Genomic DNA, 15,220 nt, shown 5'->3' on the forward strand with positions numbered 1-15,220 from the left:
AAATGCTGGGCTAGGGAAGAGATAGAAGATTTGGGGATCCAGCTCAGTTGGAAGTTAATCTGGGGCTGTGGTTTGTGGTGTTAGTTCCTGTAAACTTGAGCTGAGAAGATGGAACTGAGAGTCTGCCCGTGAGCAGGTCTGTGGGGGCATTTTTTTGATTTCTTTTTTTTTTTTTTAAGATTTATTTATTTACTATATGTAAGTACACTGTAGCTGTCTTCAGACAGACCGGAAGAGGGTGTCAGGTCTCATTACGGATGGTTGTGAGCCACCATGTGGTTGCTGGGATTTGAACTCTGGACCTTCAGAAGAGCAGTCGGGTGCTCCTACCCACTGAGCCATCTCACCAGCCCCCATTTTTTTGATTTCTGATTGATGGAGGAGGACCCAGCACACAGAACAGTGCTGCTCCAGGGTAGGTGGTCCCGAGTTGTGTAAGAAAGCAGGCTGAGCAAGCCATCGAGAGGAAGGCAGCAAGCAGCACCCCTCCATGGTCTCTGCATCTGTTCTTTGCCTCCAAGTTCTTGCTGGAGTTTCTGCCCTGACTTCCAGTCACGAAGGGATGTGAAAGATGAAATAAACCCTCTCCTCTCCAAGCTGCTTTTGACTGTGGCACTTATCCCAGCAATAGGAAGCAAACCAGGGCATCCCCATAGTCCCAGCACTCGGGAGGGAGAAGGTTAAGGTAAGCCAGGGCTCCGTGAGTGAGATCCTGTCTCAAGACAAGAACAAACAAACAAACAAAAAGCTTGAGAAGAGAAAAGACAATGTGGAGTTTCCCTGGTGGAGATGTCAATCAACCACACGGAGGGTGAATTGGAAGAAAAGTGTCCCCTTGCTTACCCTAGCAGGATACTGTGGGCCATCAACAAAGTGTCCCTTAGTCAGGATCTATCCCTTAGAAATAGAAGGGATTTCTTTACAAGGGCTAAAAGAAATTCCTCAGCCAGCTTGTACCCCTGAGGTTACAGTGAGATCCTGGGGTAGCCTGGCTAAGCCCAAGTTACTCACTCTAGGGTGTGTGTACCCCCCTTCTGGAGGGGGTGGACTCTGAACTGACCTCCTCAGGCACCCTAGGAAAAAGTGGCCAAGAGATGAAAGAAGAGAAGTCCCCAGTCCCCATACAGGTCACCGAAATGCCATGCCAGGGGCAGGGTTGAGATAGCAGAAGGTGGTGGTGGTACGTTACTTGGTTATTAGATGCACCGAGGTGAAGCCACAGAACAGGGGACAGCAGCAGGGACATGGGTGGCCTGTAGATGTGGTCTAAGCTTTTAGAACTTTTTTTTTTTTTTTTTTTTTTTTTTTGGTTTTTTGAGACAGGGTTTCTCTGTGTAGCCCTGGCTGTCCTAGAACTCACTCTGTAGACCAGGCTGTCCTTGAACTCAGAAATCCGCCTGCCTCTGCCTCCCAAGTGCTGGAATTAAAGGCGTGGGCCACCATGCCCGCCTGGCCCAAAGTTTTAAATGCATTGTTGCGCATGTGTACACACATACACATGTGGTAAGAGAGACACACCACACATGTGGAGATCAGAGGACAACTCTGCCTCTCTCTTTTTCTCTCTCCCCTCCCTCCCCCCTCCATCTTTGTATGGGTTCCAGGGGTCAAACTCAGATCCTCAGGCTTCCGTCGCAGATGCCTTTACCTGCTGAGCCAGCCGTCTCCACGGGAGAGATTCAAACACAAATTGGTGCACAGGACGATCATAGAAAAAGAGGCATTAAGGGGGAGGGCCCAAGCAGGGACCTGGGCTTCTCAAGGGGAGTCTCAACTGTAACCATACACAGGGGTTGGGAGGCTGCTGTTCGGTGTAGTGTGTTTTTGAAGAGACAGTCCTTCTCCACCTCGTTCTTAGTTAAGTGAAGTCAGAGTGCTTCCTGGAAGGCTCTGGGGAGGGTGATAGCTGAGGAGGTAAACTGGAGACTCTAGCGTTGCACAAGGGAAGAAAGCCAGCTTCTCCTTGTGGACAAAGGTTCCGGACTGATTTGTAAGACTTTCCTGAAGTTTGGGGTTTCCATATGGGAAGAGAAAGGTCATTGGTGACAGCCATTGAGTGGAGCTGATTGCTGTGTTAGTATTCTTTCTTTTTTTCTTTTTTTTTTTTTGGTTTTTCAAGCTCTGTATAGCCCTGGCTGTCCTGGAACTCACTTTGTAGACCAGGCTGGCCTCGAACTCAGAAATCCGCCTGCCTCTGCCTCCCAAGGGCTGGGACTAAAGGCGTGCGCCACCACGCAAACCTCTCTCCATAAAAGGGTGTCTCCATTATCACAACGGCCACGGCAATTCCTGCTAACTTCATTGTGGCTTGACTCTCAGCTGTCAGCAGACTTTAGACTCTGGTGTGACAGGCTTCCCATGAACACTTCCCTGCCAATCCTTCTTTCTTCTTTCCTCCTTCCCTCCTTTCTTCCTTCCTTCCTTCCTTCCTTCCTTCCTTCCTTCCTTCCTTCCTTCCTTCCTTCCTTCCTTCCTCCCTCCCTCCCTTCAGCAGGGTCCTTTGCCACCTAGCCTGGCTTCAAACTTACTATGTAATTGAGGATGACCTTGAACTCTGTTGTCCTTCTGCGTTCTAGACAAGTAGATTTACTTCATTAAATAACCAAAGCCCCAGACCTTATATGGTTTTTGCTGTTGTGGACACCTGACTCCCGCTCACTGTGTAGATCAGGCTAATCTTGAGCTCACAGGGATCTGCCTACCTCTGTGTCCTGAGTGCTGAGGTTAAAGGCGTGAGCGGCCACTCCTGTTCTTTTTCAGTTTTACTTCCTGGATTTGCTTGGTTCTCTGTGTCTGTGCGTGCTGAGTACAGTGCCCTCCGCCGCCGGAGCTGGAGTTACAGATCGAGGGTATGAGTATCATGTGGATTGGATGCTGGCATCCAAACTCAGGTCTTCTACAAGAGCAGCCAGTGGTTTTTTTTGTTGTTGTTGTTTGGTTTTTCAAGACAGGGTTTCTCCACGTGACCCTGGCTGTCCTGGAACTCTCTCTATAGACCAGGCTGGCCTCGAACTCAGAGATTCACCTGCCTCTGCCTCCTGAGTGCTGGGACTAAAGGTGTGAGCCACCACCAGCACAGACAGTGCTCTTAATCACCTAGCCATCTCTCTAGCCACAGACGCAGCTTTTTACAGGGGAGGCTAGCACCAGAAGATCAGGACCTAGGTCCTCATTCTTGGCAGGCACACACTTACTGACTGAGCCCTCTCCCCAGTCCGTAGGAGGCCTGTTATCCCAGCACTTAAGAGCTGGAGGCTGGGCTTCAAGAGTTCATGGTCGACCTGGGCTGCATGAGTTCCTGTCTTGACACATCTACCCTACCCCTTTGCTGCCACCACAGATACCACCACCACCACCACCACCATTATTACACACGCACACACTTTGTACACACACTTGATATAGACCAGAGGGAGAGGGAGGTCAAGGCAGGTAGGAGTGGTTGACTTTCTATTCTCCCTTAAAAAGGTTTTTTAGATTTATTTATTTTATTCATGCCTGTGTGTATACCCGTGCCCCACATCCCTGCCTGGTGTTCAGGGAGATGAGAAATTGTCAGACCCCCTAGAACTGGAGTTATGGGCAGCTGTGAGCCACCATGTGGGTGCCGGGAACCGAACTCGGATCTCCTGCAAGAGCAGCAGGTGCTCTTAACTGCTGAGCTGTCTTGTCAGCTCCAGACTTTCCAGACCCTTGCTTCTGTCTTTCAAGTGTGTGGGTTCCAGGCCTGCCCCGCCACACCGGTTTTGCCCATCTACTTCAGCCTGTTGATCCATCTGCTAACCACCAGTGGACCTCTCACGGCTCTGTCAATCTCCCTCTCTTGGCCAGGCCGGCCATGAACCCCTGGCCTCCCCGCCTCCATCCTTAGTGCTGGAATTACAGGCATGTGCTGCCGCCCACCCCCTTTCTTCTTTGCTGTCTATCTACCCTGTCAACCTACCTGTCTGTCAGTGTCTTTCTGTGTGTCTGTGTGTTTTTTTTCTTGCAAGATCTTGGGGTAGGCAGCAGGGTGGGAGATGGGGGCCAAAGGCAAAGGCTCTCATCACAGAGTGTGTAGGCAGGGTTGGGGCCACCTCAAGTGCTGGCACATGGAAGAAATCAGAGCAGGCTTACAGCTGGGAGTGGGCTGCTGCCAAGCCTTGTGTGTTAGGCAACCGTGCCATGACCGAGCCACACCCACAGTCCACAACTCCTGGGGTGTCTTAAAGTCACATTCAGTGCGCAGGCCTTTCCAGGGCTGTGAGTTTACTCCCAAAATGCTCCAAACGAGTAAACATAGAAGCTGTTTTGGGAGGCAGGCCTAATGACGATTGCCCTGGGAGGCTTCCAACCAGATACAGCAGGAACTTCAAGAGAGGCTGGACAGAGGCCCAGGGGTGTGCTTAGGAGCTAGTGGGTGGAGTTGGATGCCCTCAGAGTTCTCCAGTCCTAACTGTGTACAGACAGGATGTAAGAGAAGAACTGGAGGCTCTAAGCAGAGGATCCATCGGCTGCAGGCAGAGGGAAGAGGGCCTCTGTGAGGAACAGGCTGAGCGTCAGAGGAGGAGGCCCAGGCCTGGTTCTCTAGGTATGAGGGACCAGCACCCCAAGAGGGAAGAGGGTTGGGGCCTGGAGCTCCAGGTCTGAGGGAGGAGTGTTATGACCTGAGGGGGAGAGAGGAGGCTGGGGTCTGAGGAAGGAGAGCAGGACCTGGGGCACCTGAGTCTGAGGGAGGAAGCCAGAGCCTAGGGTTTTGGGTTTGAGGAAGGATTTTGGAACTGGACTCCTGGATCTGAGGGAGGAATTCTTGGAACTGGACTCCTGGCTTGGGTTTAAGGGCTCCTGAGGCTGAAATCTGAGCCCCTGGGAATGAGGGAGGAGGAGAAGGCCTGGATCCTCGGGTCTGAGGGCGGAGAAAAAGGAAATAACAGAAGTCTGAGACAAATTTTGGTCTGTCTAGCTCTGTAATTAATTAACTAAAGTGGATCAAATGAGAAGGTGAAAGTTCACAGAGGAACACTCCTGTCTGTCGTCTTGGACTGGGTCTCCATCCCACCATCCAGCGTCCTGGTCTACGAAGAGTCCACAGGGACCTTGTGAAGAATCAACAAGGCGGGGTCCAGAGGAGTCACGTGTCCCTTCCACTCCGGGTCACCCTGTCAGAATGGGGATGCCCCTGCCCTGGGTCCTCAGCCTCTTGTTGGTCCTCCTGCCTCAGACCTGGGGCTCAGGTAAGAGGCCACCAGGACCTGGAGTGTGTCAGGAATGGGACAGGAAAAAGAGCCAAAGAGTGGAAGAGGGACAATAAGTCCACTTTTTCCATGATGTCCTAGCCTTCATGGAAATCTCACTGTGGGTAACTTCTCTGTGAATTTGAGTCAAATACACTTGACAATCTCAGGCACGTCTCTGTGTCTGTCCGTCTGTCCGTCTGGCTCCCTTTCTGGGTGTCTGTCCCCTTCTCTCTGGAGGATCATGGCACTTCAGATCGGGTCCAGTTTTCATTCTGCACCTCTGTGGGGCGCGGTGCAGTCCGTGACCCGAGACTCTCCTGTTTGCTCTGCAGAGACCCGCCCCCCACTGATGTATCATCTCACGGCTGTGTCGAACCCATCTACGGGGCTTCCCTCCTTCTGGGCCACAGGCTGGTTGGGTCCTCAGCAGTATCTAACCTACAACAGCCTGCGGCAGGAAGCTGACCCCTGTGGGGCCTGGATGTGGGAAAATCAGGTGTCTTGGTATTGGGAGAAGGAGACCACAGACCTCAAAAGCAAAGAACAGCTCTTCTTGGAGGCCCTCAAGACCCTGGAGAAGATATTAAATGGTCAGAAGAGGGGTGAGCTTCAGTAGCCTGGGTTTGAGGAAGGATAATGGGTCTGGATTCCTGGGTCAAGGAAGGAGGCTGGAGCCCTAGGACTGAAGTGGGAGGATTAGGTCTGAACCCTAGGAATAAGGGGGAAGGTTGGGGTCTGGACCTCAAGGTCCGAGGGAGGAGAAGAGAGGAAGGCTGGCCCTTGCTCCTGAGTCTGCTTGCCTGCGTGTTGGCATCTAGGGACCTTCACACTGCAGGGCCTGCTGGGCTGTGAACTGGCCTCGGATAATTCCTCAGTGCCCATGGCTGTGTTTGCTCTCAATGGTGAGGAGTTTATGAAATTCAACCCAAGAACCGGCAACTGGACTGGGGAGTGGCCCGAGACGGAAATCGTTGCTAATCTGTGGATGAAGCAGCCTGATGCGGCCAGGAAGGAGAGCGAGTTCCTGCTGAGCTCTTGTCCAGAGCGACTGCTAGGCCATCTGGAGAGGGGCAGACGGAACCTGGAGTGGAAGGGTGAGCCCATCTTCTGTCCCTTCTCTACAGCCATGCTCAAAGCCCTCCCAGCATCCTCCTTAGTACAAACCCTCTCGCCTATCCCAGTGGATCTTCTTTAAGATAAGGTCTCTTGTAGCCCAGGCTAGCTTTCATGTAGCCCAGGCTAGCCATGAGCTCATCGTGTAGCTGAGGATGGTCTCTGATTCCTGATCCTCTTAGCCCATTCCAAGTGCTGGCTTGACATAAGTGTGTTCCCACACCCAACTAATTGTTCTTGTTTGTGAGACGGGGTCTCAGGCTGACTTTGAACTCAGAGAGATCTCTTGAGTACAAACTGGGACAAAAGGAGTGTGCTGCTGTGCCAGGCTGCTTTTTCTTTTTCTTTGTCTGTTGTTGTTATAGTTAGACAGACTCTTCCAATGTAGACCACGTGACCTCAAACTTGTCATCCTCTTGGTCTCAGCCTCCCAAGTGCTAGGATTTTCCATGTCTTTTTCTTCTTGTTAACTTCCAAGAATTCTTTATATATTGTGGACCCAAATCTTTACCAAATAAGTGTTTCAAACACACTTTCCTTGATGGTTTTTCCTTCATTCTTTTAAAGTTATCTTCAAATCTTTTTTTTTTTTTTCTGAGACAGGGTTTCTCTGTGTAGCCCTGGCTGTACTGGAACTCACTCTGTAGACCAGGCTGGCCTCAAACTCAGAAATCTGCCTGCCTCTGCCTCCCAAGTGCTGAGATTAAAGGCGTGCGCCAATACCACCCAGCAAATCTTTTTTTTTTTTTAAAGATTATTTACTTTTGTATATGTGTTCTGATTGCGTGTATGCCTGCATACCAGAAGAGGGCATTAGATCCCATTTCAGGTGCTTGTAAGATGCCATTTGGTTGCTGGGACTTGAACTCAGGACCTCTAAAAGAGCAGCCAGTGCTCTTGACTGCTAAGCCATCTCTCCAGTCCCCCGTCCTCTTTTGAGGTCTGTGTTTTTGTTAGTATATCTTGCTTGGAGGTCATTCCCAGCCCAGGATGACCTAGGTCTCTGTGTATATTTGGAGGAGTTTTATAGCTTTCCATTCAATGTATAGATCCTCTTGCTTTTCTTTCTAACAAATTGGATGTGAAGAAGGTCTGTCATTTCTCCATCCAAGTTTCAGCCTGTCTGCATTTGAGTTGTGTGTGTGCTCATGTGTGTGGAGACCAGAGCACAGCCTCGAGTGTTGTATTTATGACATCCTTTTCTGAAAAACAAATCTTAAGGCTGGACTCAGCTCAGTGGTTGAGAGCACACAGGGTGTGAGTTCTGCTCCCAGTCAGGCAGCTTCTGGCTACCCATAATTCCAGGGCCAGGGGACCTGAAGCCATCACCAGCCTCCATGGCCTCCTATACTCACCTGCGCACACATACACGCACATAATAAAAGTAGGATACTTGTATTTACTTTTTATATGTGCTCATGTATATTTGTATGTGCATCTGAGTGTCAGAAGAGGGCGTTCCATCCCCTGTAGCTGGAGTTACAGTTAGTTATAACATGCCCAGTGTGGGTGCCAGAACTGAATTTGAGGCATCTTAAATAGCAGCAAGCCCTTAGTCCCTCTCCAGCCCCAGCCCCTGTGAGATTTTTACTCTGTCCCTCTCACTTAGTTGGCTCAGTTTGGGATTGCACTCAGGTCCTTTCTCTTGCCAAGTAAGAGCTCTGCCACTGAGCAATCTTTTAGGTTGGTTTGTTTTTTTTTTTTTTTTTTTTTTTTTTGGTTTGACTAAAGGCGTGCGCCACCACCGCCCGGCTTAGGTTGGTTTTTGATTTTGGTTTTTGGTTTTTTGAGACAGGGTTTCTCTGTGTTGGAACTCAATCTGTAGACCAGGCTGGCCTTGAACTCAAAGATCCATCCATCTCTGCCTCCTAAGCTCTGGAGATCAGAGGCATGCATCACCGCTGACCGGCTGGCCATGTTTTAGTTTTTTTTTTTTTTAATATTTATTTATTTATTTATTATATGTAAGTACACTGTAGCTGTCTTCAGACACTCCAGAAGAGGGAGTCAGATCTCATTACAGATGGTTGTGAGCCACCATGTAGTTGCTGGGACTTGAACTCAGAACCTTAGGAAGAGCAGTCAGCGCTCTTAACCGCTGAGCCATCTCACCAGCCCTGTTTTAGGTTTTAAAACTTACGTTTACTTATTTATCTGTGATTTAGCGTGTGTGAGTGGTGGTGGTGGAGGTGGTGTGTGTGTGTGTGTGTGTGTGTGTGTGTGTGTGATACACCTGTGCCGTGTATGGGATGAGCATCTGTCCACATGCTCAGAAGCCAGAGAAGGTGGCTCCTGTGTCTCTTTCCATCATATGTTCTTCACCCAGATTCTCTTGATGAGCCTGAAGCTACACAGGCAACCAGCCAGGTCCCCACTGGTCCTCTTTCCTCTGCCCCTATCCTCAGCACCAGAGTTACAGTTATGAAGATATGCTTAAGTTTTTACATAAGTGCTAAGGATTTGAACTTGGGTCCTCATGCTTGTGCAATAAACACTTTTTCATGCTGAGCCATTCCCCCAGCTTGAGGAATTATGGCTAAATAGTACTCCATCCTGGAAGCCTGCATCTATCTTCCTTTATCTGATGAGAGTGTCTACATTGTTTCTGTAGTTTGGCTGTTTTTTTTTGTTTGTTTGTTTGTTTGTTTGTTTTTTAGAGATTTATTTATTTACTATATGTAAGTACACTGTAGCTATCTTCAGACACTCCAGAAGAGGGCATCAGATCCCATTAGAGATGGTTGTGAGCCACCATGTGGTTGCTAGGATTTGAACTCAGGACCTTTGGAAAAGGCGTCAATGCTCTTAACCACTGAGCCATCTCTTCAGTCCTGTTTGGCTGTTATCCTACAATGCAGGATAGTGGCCAGTGTTTCCCTGAAATTTTGTTTTGCTTTTATTATATTTATTTATTTATTTATTTATTTATTTATTTATTTATTTATTTATTTATTTATTTATATTTTTGGTTTTTCGAGACAGGGTTTCTCTGAATAGCTCAGGCTGTCCTGGAACTCACGCTGTAGACCAGGATGGCCTTGAACTCAGAAATCCACCTGCCTCTGCCTCCCAAGTGCTGGGATTAAGGGCATGTGCCACCACTGCCCGTCCCTAAAATTTTGATACCAACTTCTGGATAAGTGTCCACAAATAGGATAGCTAACTCCATTAAACAAGCAAAAAAAATTTTTTTATTATGTTTTTTGCTTCCATGTATGTCTGTGCATCACGTGCATGCAGTACTCAAAGAGGCCAGAAGAGGGCGTCAGGTCCCCTGGTGCTGGAGTTACAGATGGTTAGGAGTTGTTCACCACATGGGTGCTGGGACTTGAACCTGAGTCCTCTGGAAGAGCAGCCACTCACTACTTGACTAATTTTACCTGCTGAGTCACCTCTCTAGCTCTGGGCTCATTTATTCAGGAAAACCATGGTGGCCCGTGTGGGGGTACATGTCTTTAATGCTAGCATTCCGGAGGCAGGGACAGGGAGATCTCTGTTTGAAGCCAGCCAGGGCTAAGAAAAAAGGAAGAGAAATGTGGTAGGGTATCTGCACTTTGCACTCCCCTTGACAACCGTCCCAGGTTCTACAGGTACTGACTACAGTTGCTACATTGTGTCTATGTGTGATTTTGTTCTTCTTAACAGTCGCTGGTACCAGGTGTTAGGTTGTGTTACTGTTTCCTTCCATACATACAAACAAGGCAGGGGCTCTACCACTGAGCCACGCCCCAGCCCTTCACTGGGGAATTCTAGGATCTAACATTGAGCATACCGTTGACGCTCATTTGACTTAAAATATTTTTAAGGTTACTTACTTGTGTGAGTGTGTGTGTGTGTGTGTGTGTGTGTGTGTGTAGATAGGTCAGAGAACTTCCTGAGTTGGATCTCTCCTTCTGCCATGTAGATTCTCGGGATGGAACTCAGGTCACCAGGCTTGTCGGCAGGTGTCTTTACATCATGTCACCAGCCCTCTTGTATTTTTCAATCCTTTTTCTGACTATGTTTATTTTATTGCTAATTTCTATGGATGTATGTGTACATATATGGTGCATGGGATCACAGATGCCAGAAGGCATCAGGTCGTCTGCAGCTGGAGTTATAGGTGGGTAAGTGTCGCCCAGTTAATGCTGAGAATTGAGCTCAGTTCTGTAGAGAAAACAGAAAACGCTCTAGCGGCTAAGCTGTGTCTCTCAGGCGCTTCACTGGCCCTCTTTTGACTTTTTATTTTGAGGCAGGGTCTCCCTAAGTTTCCCAGGCTGACTCCCAGCTCACTCTGTGGCTTAACTGGTGAGCCTGTAGCACCTCTGCCTTGGCCACCCAGCTTACATTTCTGGGGCAAAGGTGCTTCCTTTTTTTTTTTTTTTTTTTCTGTTAAGCAGAAGCCAAGGCTGGGCTGACTCTCCGAACCCTCAGGGTCAGAACTGGAAAACAGGAGAACTGAGGGTGTCTCTCAGCTACCCACAGGAAGTCATCCTCACTGGAAAACAATAGCAAGCACAAGGCAGGACACAGAACTGCTGACTGAGGTCCGGTCCTCTGTGGCAGAGAGCCGGTGCCCCGGGTCTTCCTAGATGCCAGTGAGGCCCCTCTTTCGGGGAAGCGACTTAGCTTCCCCTTCCTAAGAAGCTGTCAGCTTATTTTCTGCTGAGAACCAGAGCAGAACCAAGATTGTGAGACCCACCCTGGACGGAGGGAACGCCTCCGCCATGCACAGCCTTTCTGGGGTCTCAGATCCCCATGGACTTCATTTTGTTTAGGGGTTTATTGCTGTTGATTCAGGGTCTTGTGTAGCCCAGGCTGGCCCCAAACTTCCTATTTCATCAAAGTAACCTTGAACTCCTGATCCTCTGACCTCCAGTCTGGAGTGCTGAGATTACAGGTGTACGCCAGCATGCATGACCAATGTCAGTGTGCCGGGGATCAAACCTAGGAACCCAGGACTTCACACCAGAAACCGGGCCACATCCCCAACCACAATCTCTCTCTCTCTATTTCTTTCTTTCTTTCTTTCTTTCTTTCTTTCTTTCTTTCTTTCTTTCTTTCTTTCTTTCTTTCTTTCTTTCTTTCTTCCCTTGGTCTCACTATGTCACTATGTAGCCTTGGCTAGCCTGGAACTGCTATGTAGACCAGGTTGCCCTGGTATCCACAGAGATCAACCTGCCTCTGCTCCCTGAATGCTGGGATTCAAGATGTACTACACACCCCACCCGCAGGTCTCAGTTTTTGCAACAGCATCCAACTCATTTGAAACTCATGATTTTCCAGCCGCAGCTCCTCAGGTGCTAGGATCACTGGTGTGGGCACCCAGCTAGGACAGTCACGTCTCTTTGCTCTATATATCCACTAACGTGTTCCCAGGGCCACGACTAGGTCACAGCACTAGAGAGATGTGCACTAAGTCCCCATTTAGAAACAGGTAGACGGAGGAGTTGGGGCTCAGCTGGTAGAAAGCTTGCTTAAATGGGCTCCATCACTGGCACTGCATAAACCAGTATGGCGGCACACACCTGCTGTCTCTCAGCTTTTAGCAAGTGGAAGAAGGAAAATCAGGAATTCAAAGTCATCTGTATCTATATAATAAGTTCAAGACTGGTCTGGGCTGAGAGTGAAATTCAGTTGTGAAACAAATAAATGTGCACGAGAAGAGGCACTGTGAGCACTGAGTTTGCTGTGCATGAAGACCTGGGTTCTGATCCCCAGGTCCCCTTGCAAAGGCTGGGCATACTGCTGCATGTCTGTAGCTGCAGGGATGGGTCTGGCAGAGACAGAGCCTCACCAGCCACTGGCATGGCTGAAAGGGAGGACCCCAGGTTCAGGGAGAGGCTCTGTTTCAAAAAAATAAGTGAGCCCGGCGTGGTGGCACATGCCTTTAATCCCAACACTTGGGAAGCAGACACAGGCGGATTTCTGAGTTCAAGGCCAGCCTGGTCTACAAAGTGAGTTCCAGGACAGCCAGGGCTACACAGAGAAACCCTGTCTCGAAAAAAAAAACCCCAAAAAAAGTGGATGTGGGGAGAGATGGCTCAGGGGTAGGTGCACTCCCTGTTCTTGCAGAGGACCAAGATTTAATACCTAGCCCCCATAGGGTAACTCACCACCATGGGTAACTCCATTTCCAGGGGCTCTGATGGCCTCATCTGGCCTCCACAGACACTGCATGCATGTGGTGCAGAGACACACATGCTAAAAAGCACCCAGACACACAAAGTGAAAAAATAAAGGGGAAAAAAATGCAACGAGCGAAAGAGGAAGGAGCCTGCAATTGACCTGTGGCCTTGACCCATGCACATGCCACACATACACCAAAATAAGGGGGTGCAGTGGTGGGGTCAACAGGGTGGGGTGTCTGTCACTCTGGGAAGCCCTCCAAGTCAGCACAGTGCTGATACAGGGAAGTGGAGTCTGTCTACGGCAAGCTTCACCCCAAGCCTTGGTGGGGGTGGGGTGGGTGGGTGAGGTCATAGCCTAGCCTAACTGCTGGCCCATCCCATCGCCTGTGTCCCTGCAGAGCCGCCCTCTATGCGCCTGAAGGCCCGTCCTGGCAACTCTGGCTCCTCCGTGCTGACCTGTGCTGCTTTCTCCTTCTACCCACCGGAGCTCAAGTTCCGATTCCTGCGCAATGGGCTAGCCTCAGGCTCTGGGAATTGCAGCACTGGTCCCAATGGAGATGGCTCTTTCCACGCATGGTCATTGCTGGAGGTCAAACGTGGAGATGAGCACCATTACCAATGTCAAGTGGAGCATGAGGGGCTGGCACAGCCTCTCACTGTGGACCTAGGTGAGGCTGCCCCTCCAGCCTCAGTGTCTTCTTTGTTTTGTTTTTTTTTTTTTAAAGATGTATTTATTTATTTCATGTGTGTGAGTACACTGTCGCTGTCTTCAGACACACCAGAAGAGGGCATTACAGATGGTTGTGAGCCACCATGTGGTTGCTGGGAATTGAATTCAGGACCTCTAGAAGAGCAGGCGGTGCTCTTAACCGCGGAGCCATCTATCTCTCCAGCCCCACTGTCTTCTTTGTTTCTGCTCCTGGCTTCTGATTCTCCATTAGCTCTGTGGCCAGTTCCCCCTGAGTCTGACCATGATGAGTCTTGCTGCTACTGGTCTTCATGGTGTTTAACCATTCACTTTTGCCTCTGACAGTTCTTGCCATGGCTTTGGTGAAGCACCAACTTTGTTGACTGTCCTGTGACTGCTCCTCCTTCCTCCGTTGGGTTCTCACCAATTTCTGTCACAGTGTGGCTCTGTTCTCTCAATATAGGTCTCCTCCTCCTCCCCCCTCCCCCTCTCCCCTTCCTCCTCCTCCTCTCCCTCCTTCTCCTCCTATTCCTTTTCTCTCTCCTCCTCCTTCCATCCCTCCTCCTTCTTCCTACTTCCTCCCCCTCTCCCCTTCCTCCTCCTCCTCCTTCTTCTTCTTCAGATTTATATCTAAGTGTATCCATATGTATTTAATTTTCCCACTTTCTTTGTGTGAGAGGGGAGAGCAGAGGTGAGTCTGTGCCATGGGATACTTGTGGCGACAGAAGACAACTTGTGGTTGTCAGCCTTGGGGATCAAACTTAGGTCACCGGGCTTTATGGCAAAGGCAATGCCTTCACTCCTTGAACCTCGACAGCCTAGATTTATGGAGGGTCGGGCTCAGGACTCCTGGAATTCGACATGAGTTCTGGGAACCAAACTCTGCAAGCACTCTTCACAGTGAGCCATCTCTCCAGCACAGTGGCTGACTCTTTTTTTCTCTTTTTTCTTTCTTTTTGTTTTTGTTTTTGAGACCGGGTTTCTCTGTAGAGCTCTGGCTGTCCTGGAACTCACAATGTAGAGGAGTCTGGCCTCGAACCCATAGATCTGTGTGCCTCTGCCTCCCGAGTGCTGGGATTATATTCAGTGTGGAAACACATGAGACCCAGGGCCTTTTCTCCGCATACTCCCACCCTCAAATACATGCTTCCGGGGGTCTCCGAGAAATCATCAACTCCTTTCTTCCCTGATAATTTCTGGCTGCAGATTCATCAGCCAGATCTTCTGTGCCTGTGGTTGGAATCGTTCTTGGTATATTACTGGTGGTAGTGGCCATCGCAGGCGGTGTGCTGCTGTGGGGCAGGATGCGCAGCGGTCTGCCAGGTATATGCAGGATGGGGGAGGGGCGGGGCCGTGTGCAGGATTGGGTGGGAGTGGCCTCGTGTGCAGAATTGGGGAATGGTGAGGCCATGTGCAGGGTTGGGGGGCGTGGCAGGAAGTAGCGACTCAGCGAGAAAGAGGGGAGGGAGAGAGATAATAGAGACAAGAGAGTCCCTTGACCACCCTGGGAAAAGAGATGGGAGCAGAGGCCATAGAGTGGCCCTGTCAGGTGTGTTGGGAGGGTGAGACCTTAGATACTTGTGCTGACCTCTGTTCTTCTCTCTCAGCCCCATGGCTTTCTCTCAGCGGCGATGACTCTGGCGACCTGTTGCCTGGTGGGAACTTGCCCCCCGAAGCTGAACCTCAAGGTGCAAATGCCTTTCCAGCCACTTCCTGATGCCGACTCGGGCCCCCTGCCCACTGCAGCCTCTCGGGCTGTGTGACCTCCTGAACTGTCTCCGAGCCTCCTGAGGGAGCCTGGGGCCGACGTCCTCCCGTGGATCCCTGCTTTTGTGGCCTGCTTCAGTTTCCCTTCTTAATGTACATGGTTGTTTTCCATCTCCACATAAATTTGGCCCCAAATCTGTGTGTGCATCGTTATTCTCAAGTTTCAGGCAAGAGTCTGGGAAAGATCATATAGACGCCTCTTGATTGCTATCGTGCAGCCTGGCCATTTTATAGACCGAGTTGTGTATGTGATAATGTATGTGATACCTACACTGTACCAGGCTTTGTTTCTCTCTCTCTCTTTCTCTCTTTCTTTCTTTCTTTCT

The 15,220-nt window shown here is 49.8% G+C and overlaps 1 protein-coding gene across 2 annotated transcripts; it reads left to right on the plus strand.

Moving 5' to 3' along the window:
* The first annotated feature begins 4,364 nt into the window (after positions 1 to 4,364).
* Positions 4,365 to 15,029, plus strand: Fcgrt (Fc gamma receptor and transporter). 2 transcript variants are annotated; one of them, XM_029480113.2, is made up of 7 exons: positions 4,365 to 4,570; positions 4,943 to 5,213; positions 5,549 to 5,818; positions 6,035 to 6,310; positions 12,838 to 13,107; positions 14,334 to 14,450; positions 14,735 to 15,029. In XM_029480113.2, the coding sequence occupies exons 2-7, from the start codon at positions 5,147 to 5,149 to the stop codon at positions 14,842 to 14,844; spliced, it is 1,110 nt and encodes a 369-aa protein (XP_029335973.1). In that variant the 5' UTR covers positions 4,365 to 4,570; positions 4,943 to 5,146; the 3' UTR covers positions 14,845 to 15,029. The 2 variants fall into 2 exon arrangements, with proteins under 2 accessions (XP_029335973.1, XP_021022586.1); XM_021166927.3 differs by having other exon boundaries at positions 5,549 to 5,806.
* Positions 15,030 to 15,220: the final 191 nt, after the last annotated feature.

The sequence above is a fragment of the Mus caroli genome, unplaced genomic scaffold, assembly GCF_978045245.1.
Source record: "Mus caroli unplaced genomic scaffold, Mus_caroli_1 scaffold_8, whole genome shotgun sequence".
Taxonomy (NCBI): Eukaryota; Metazoa; Chordata; class Mammalia; order Rodentia; family Muridae; genus Mus; species Mus caroli.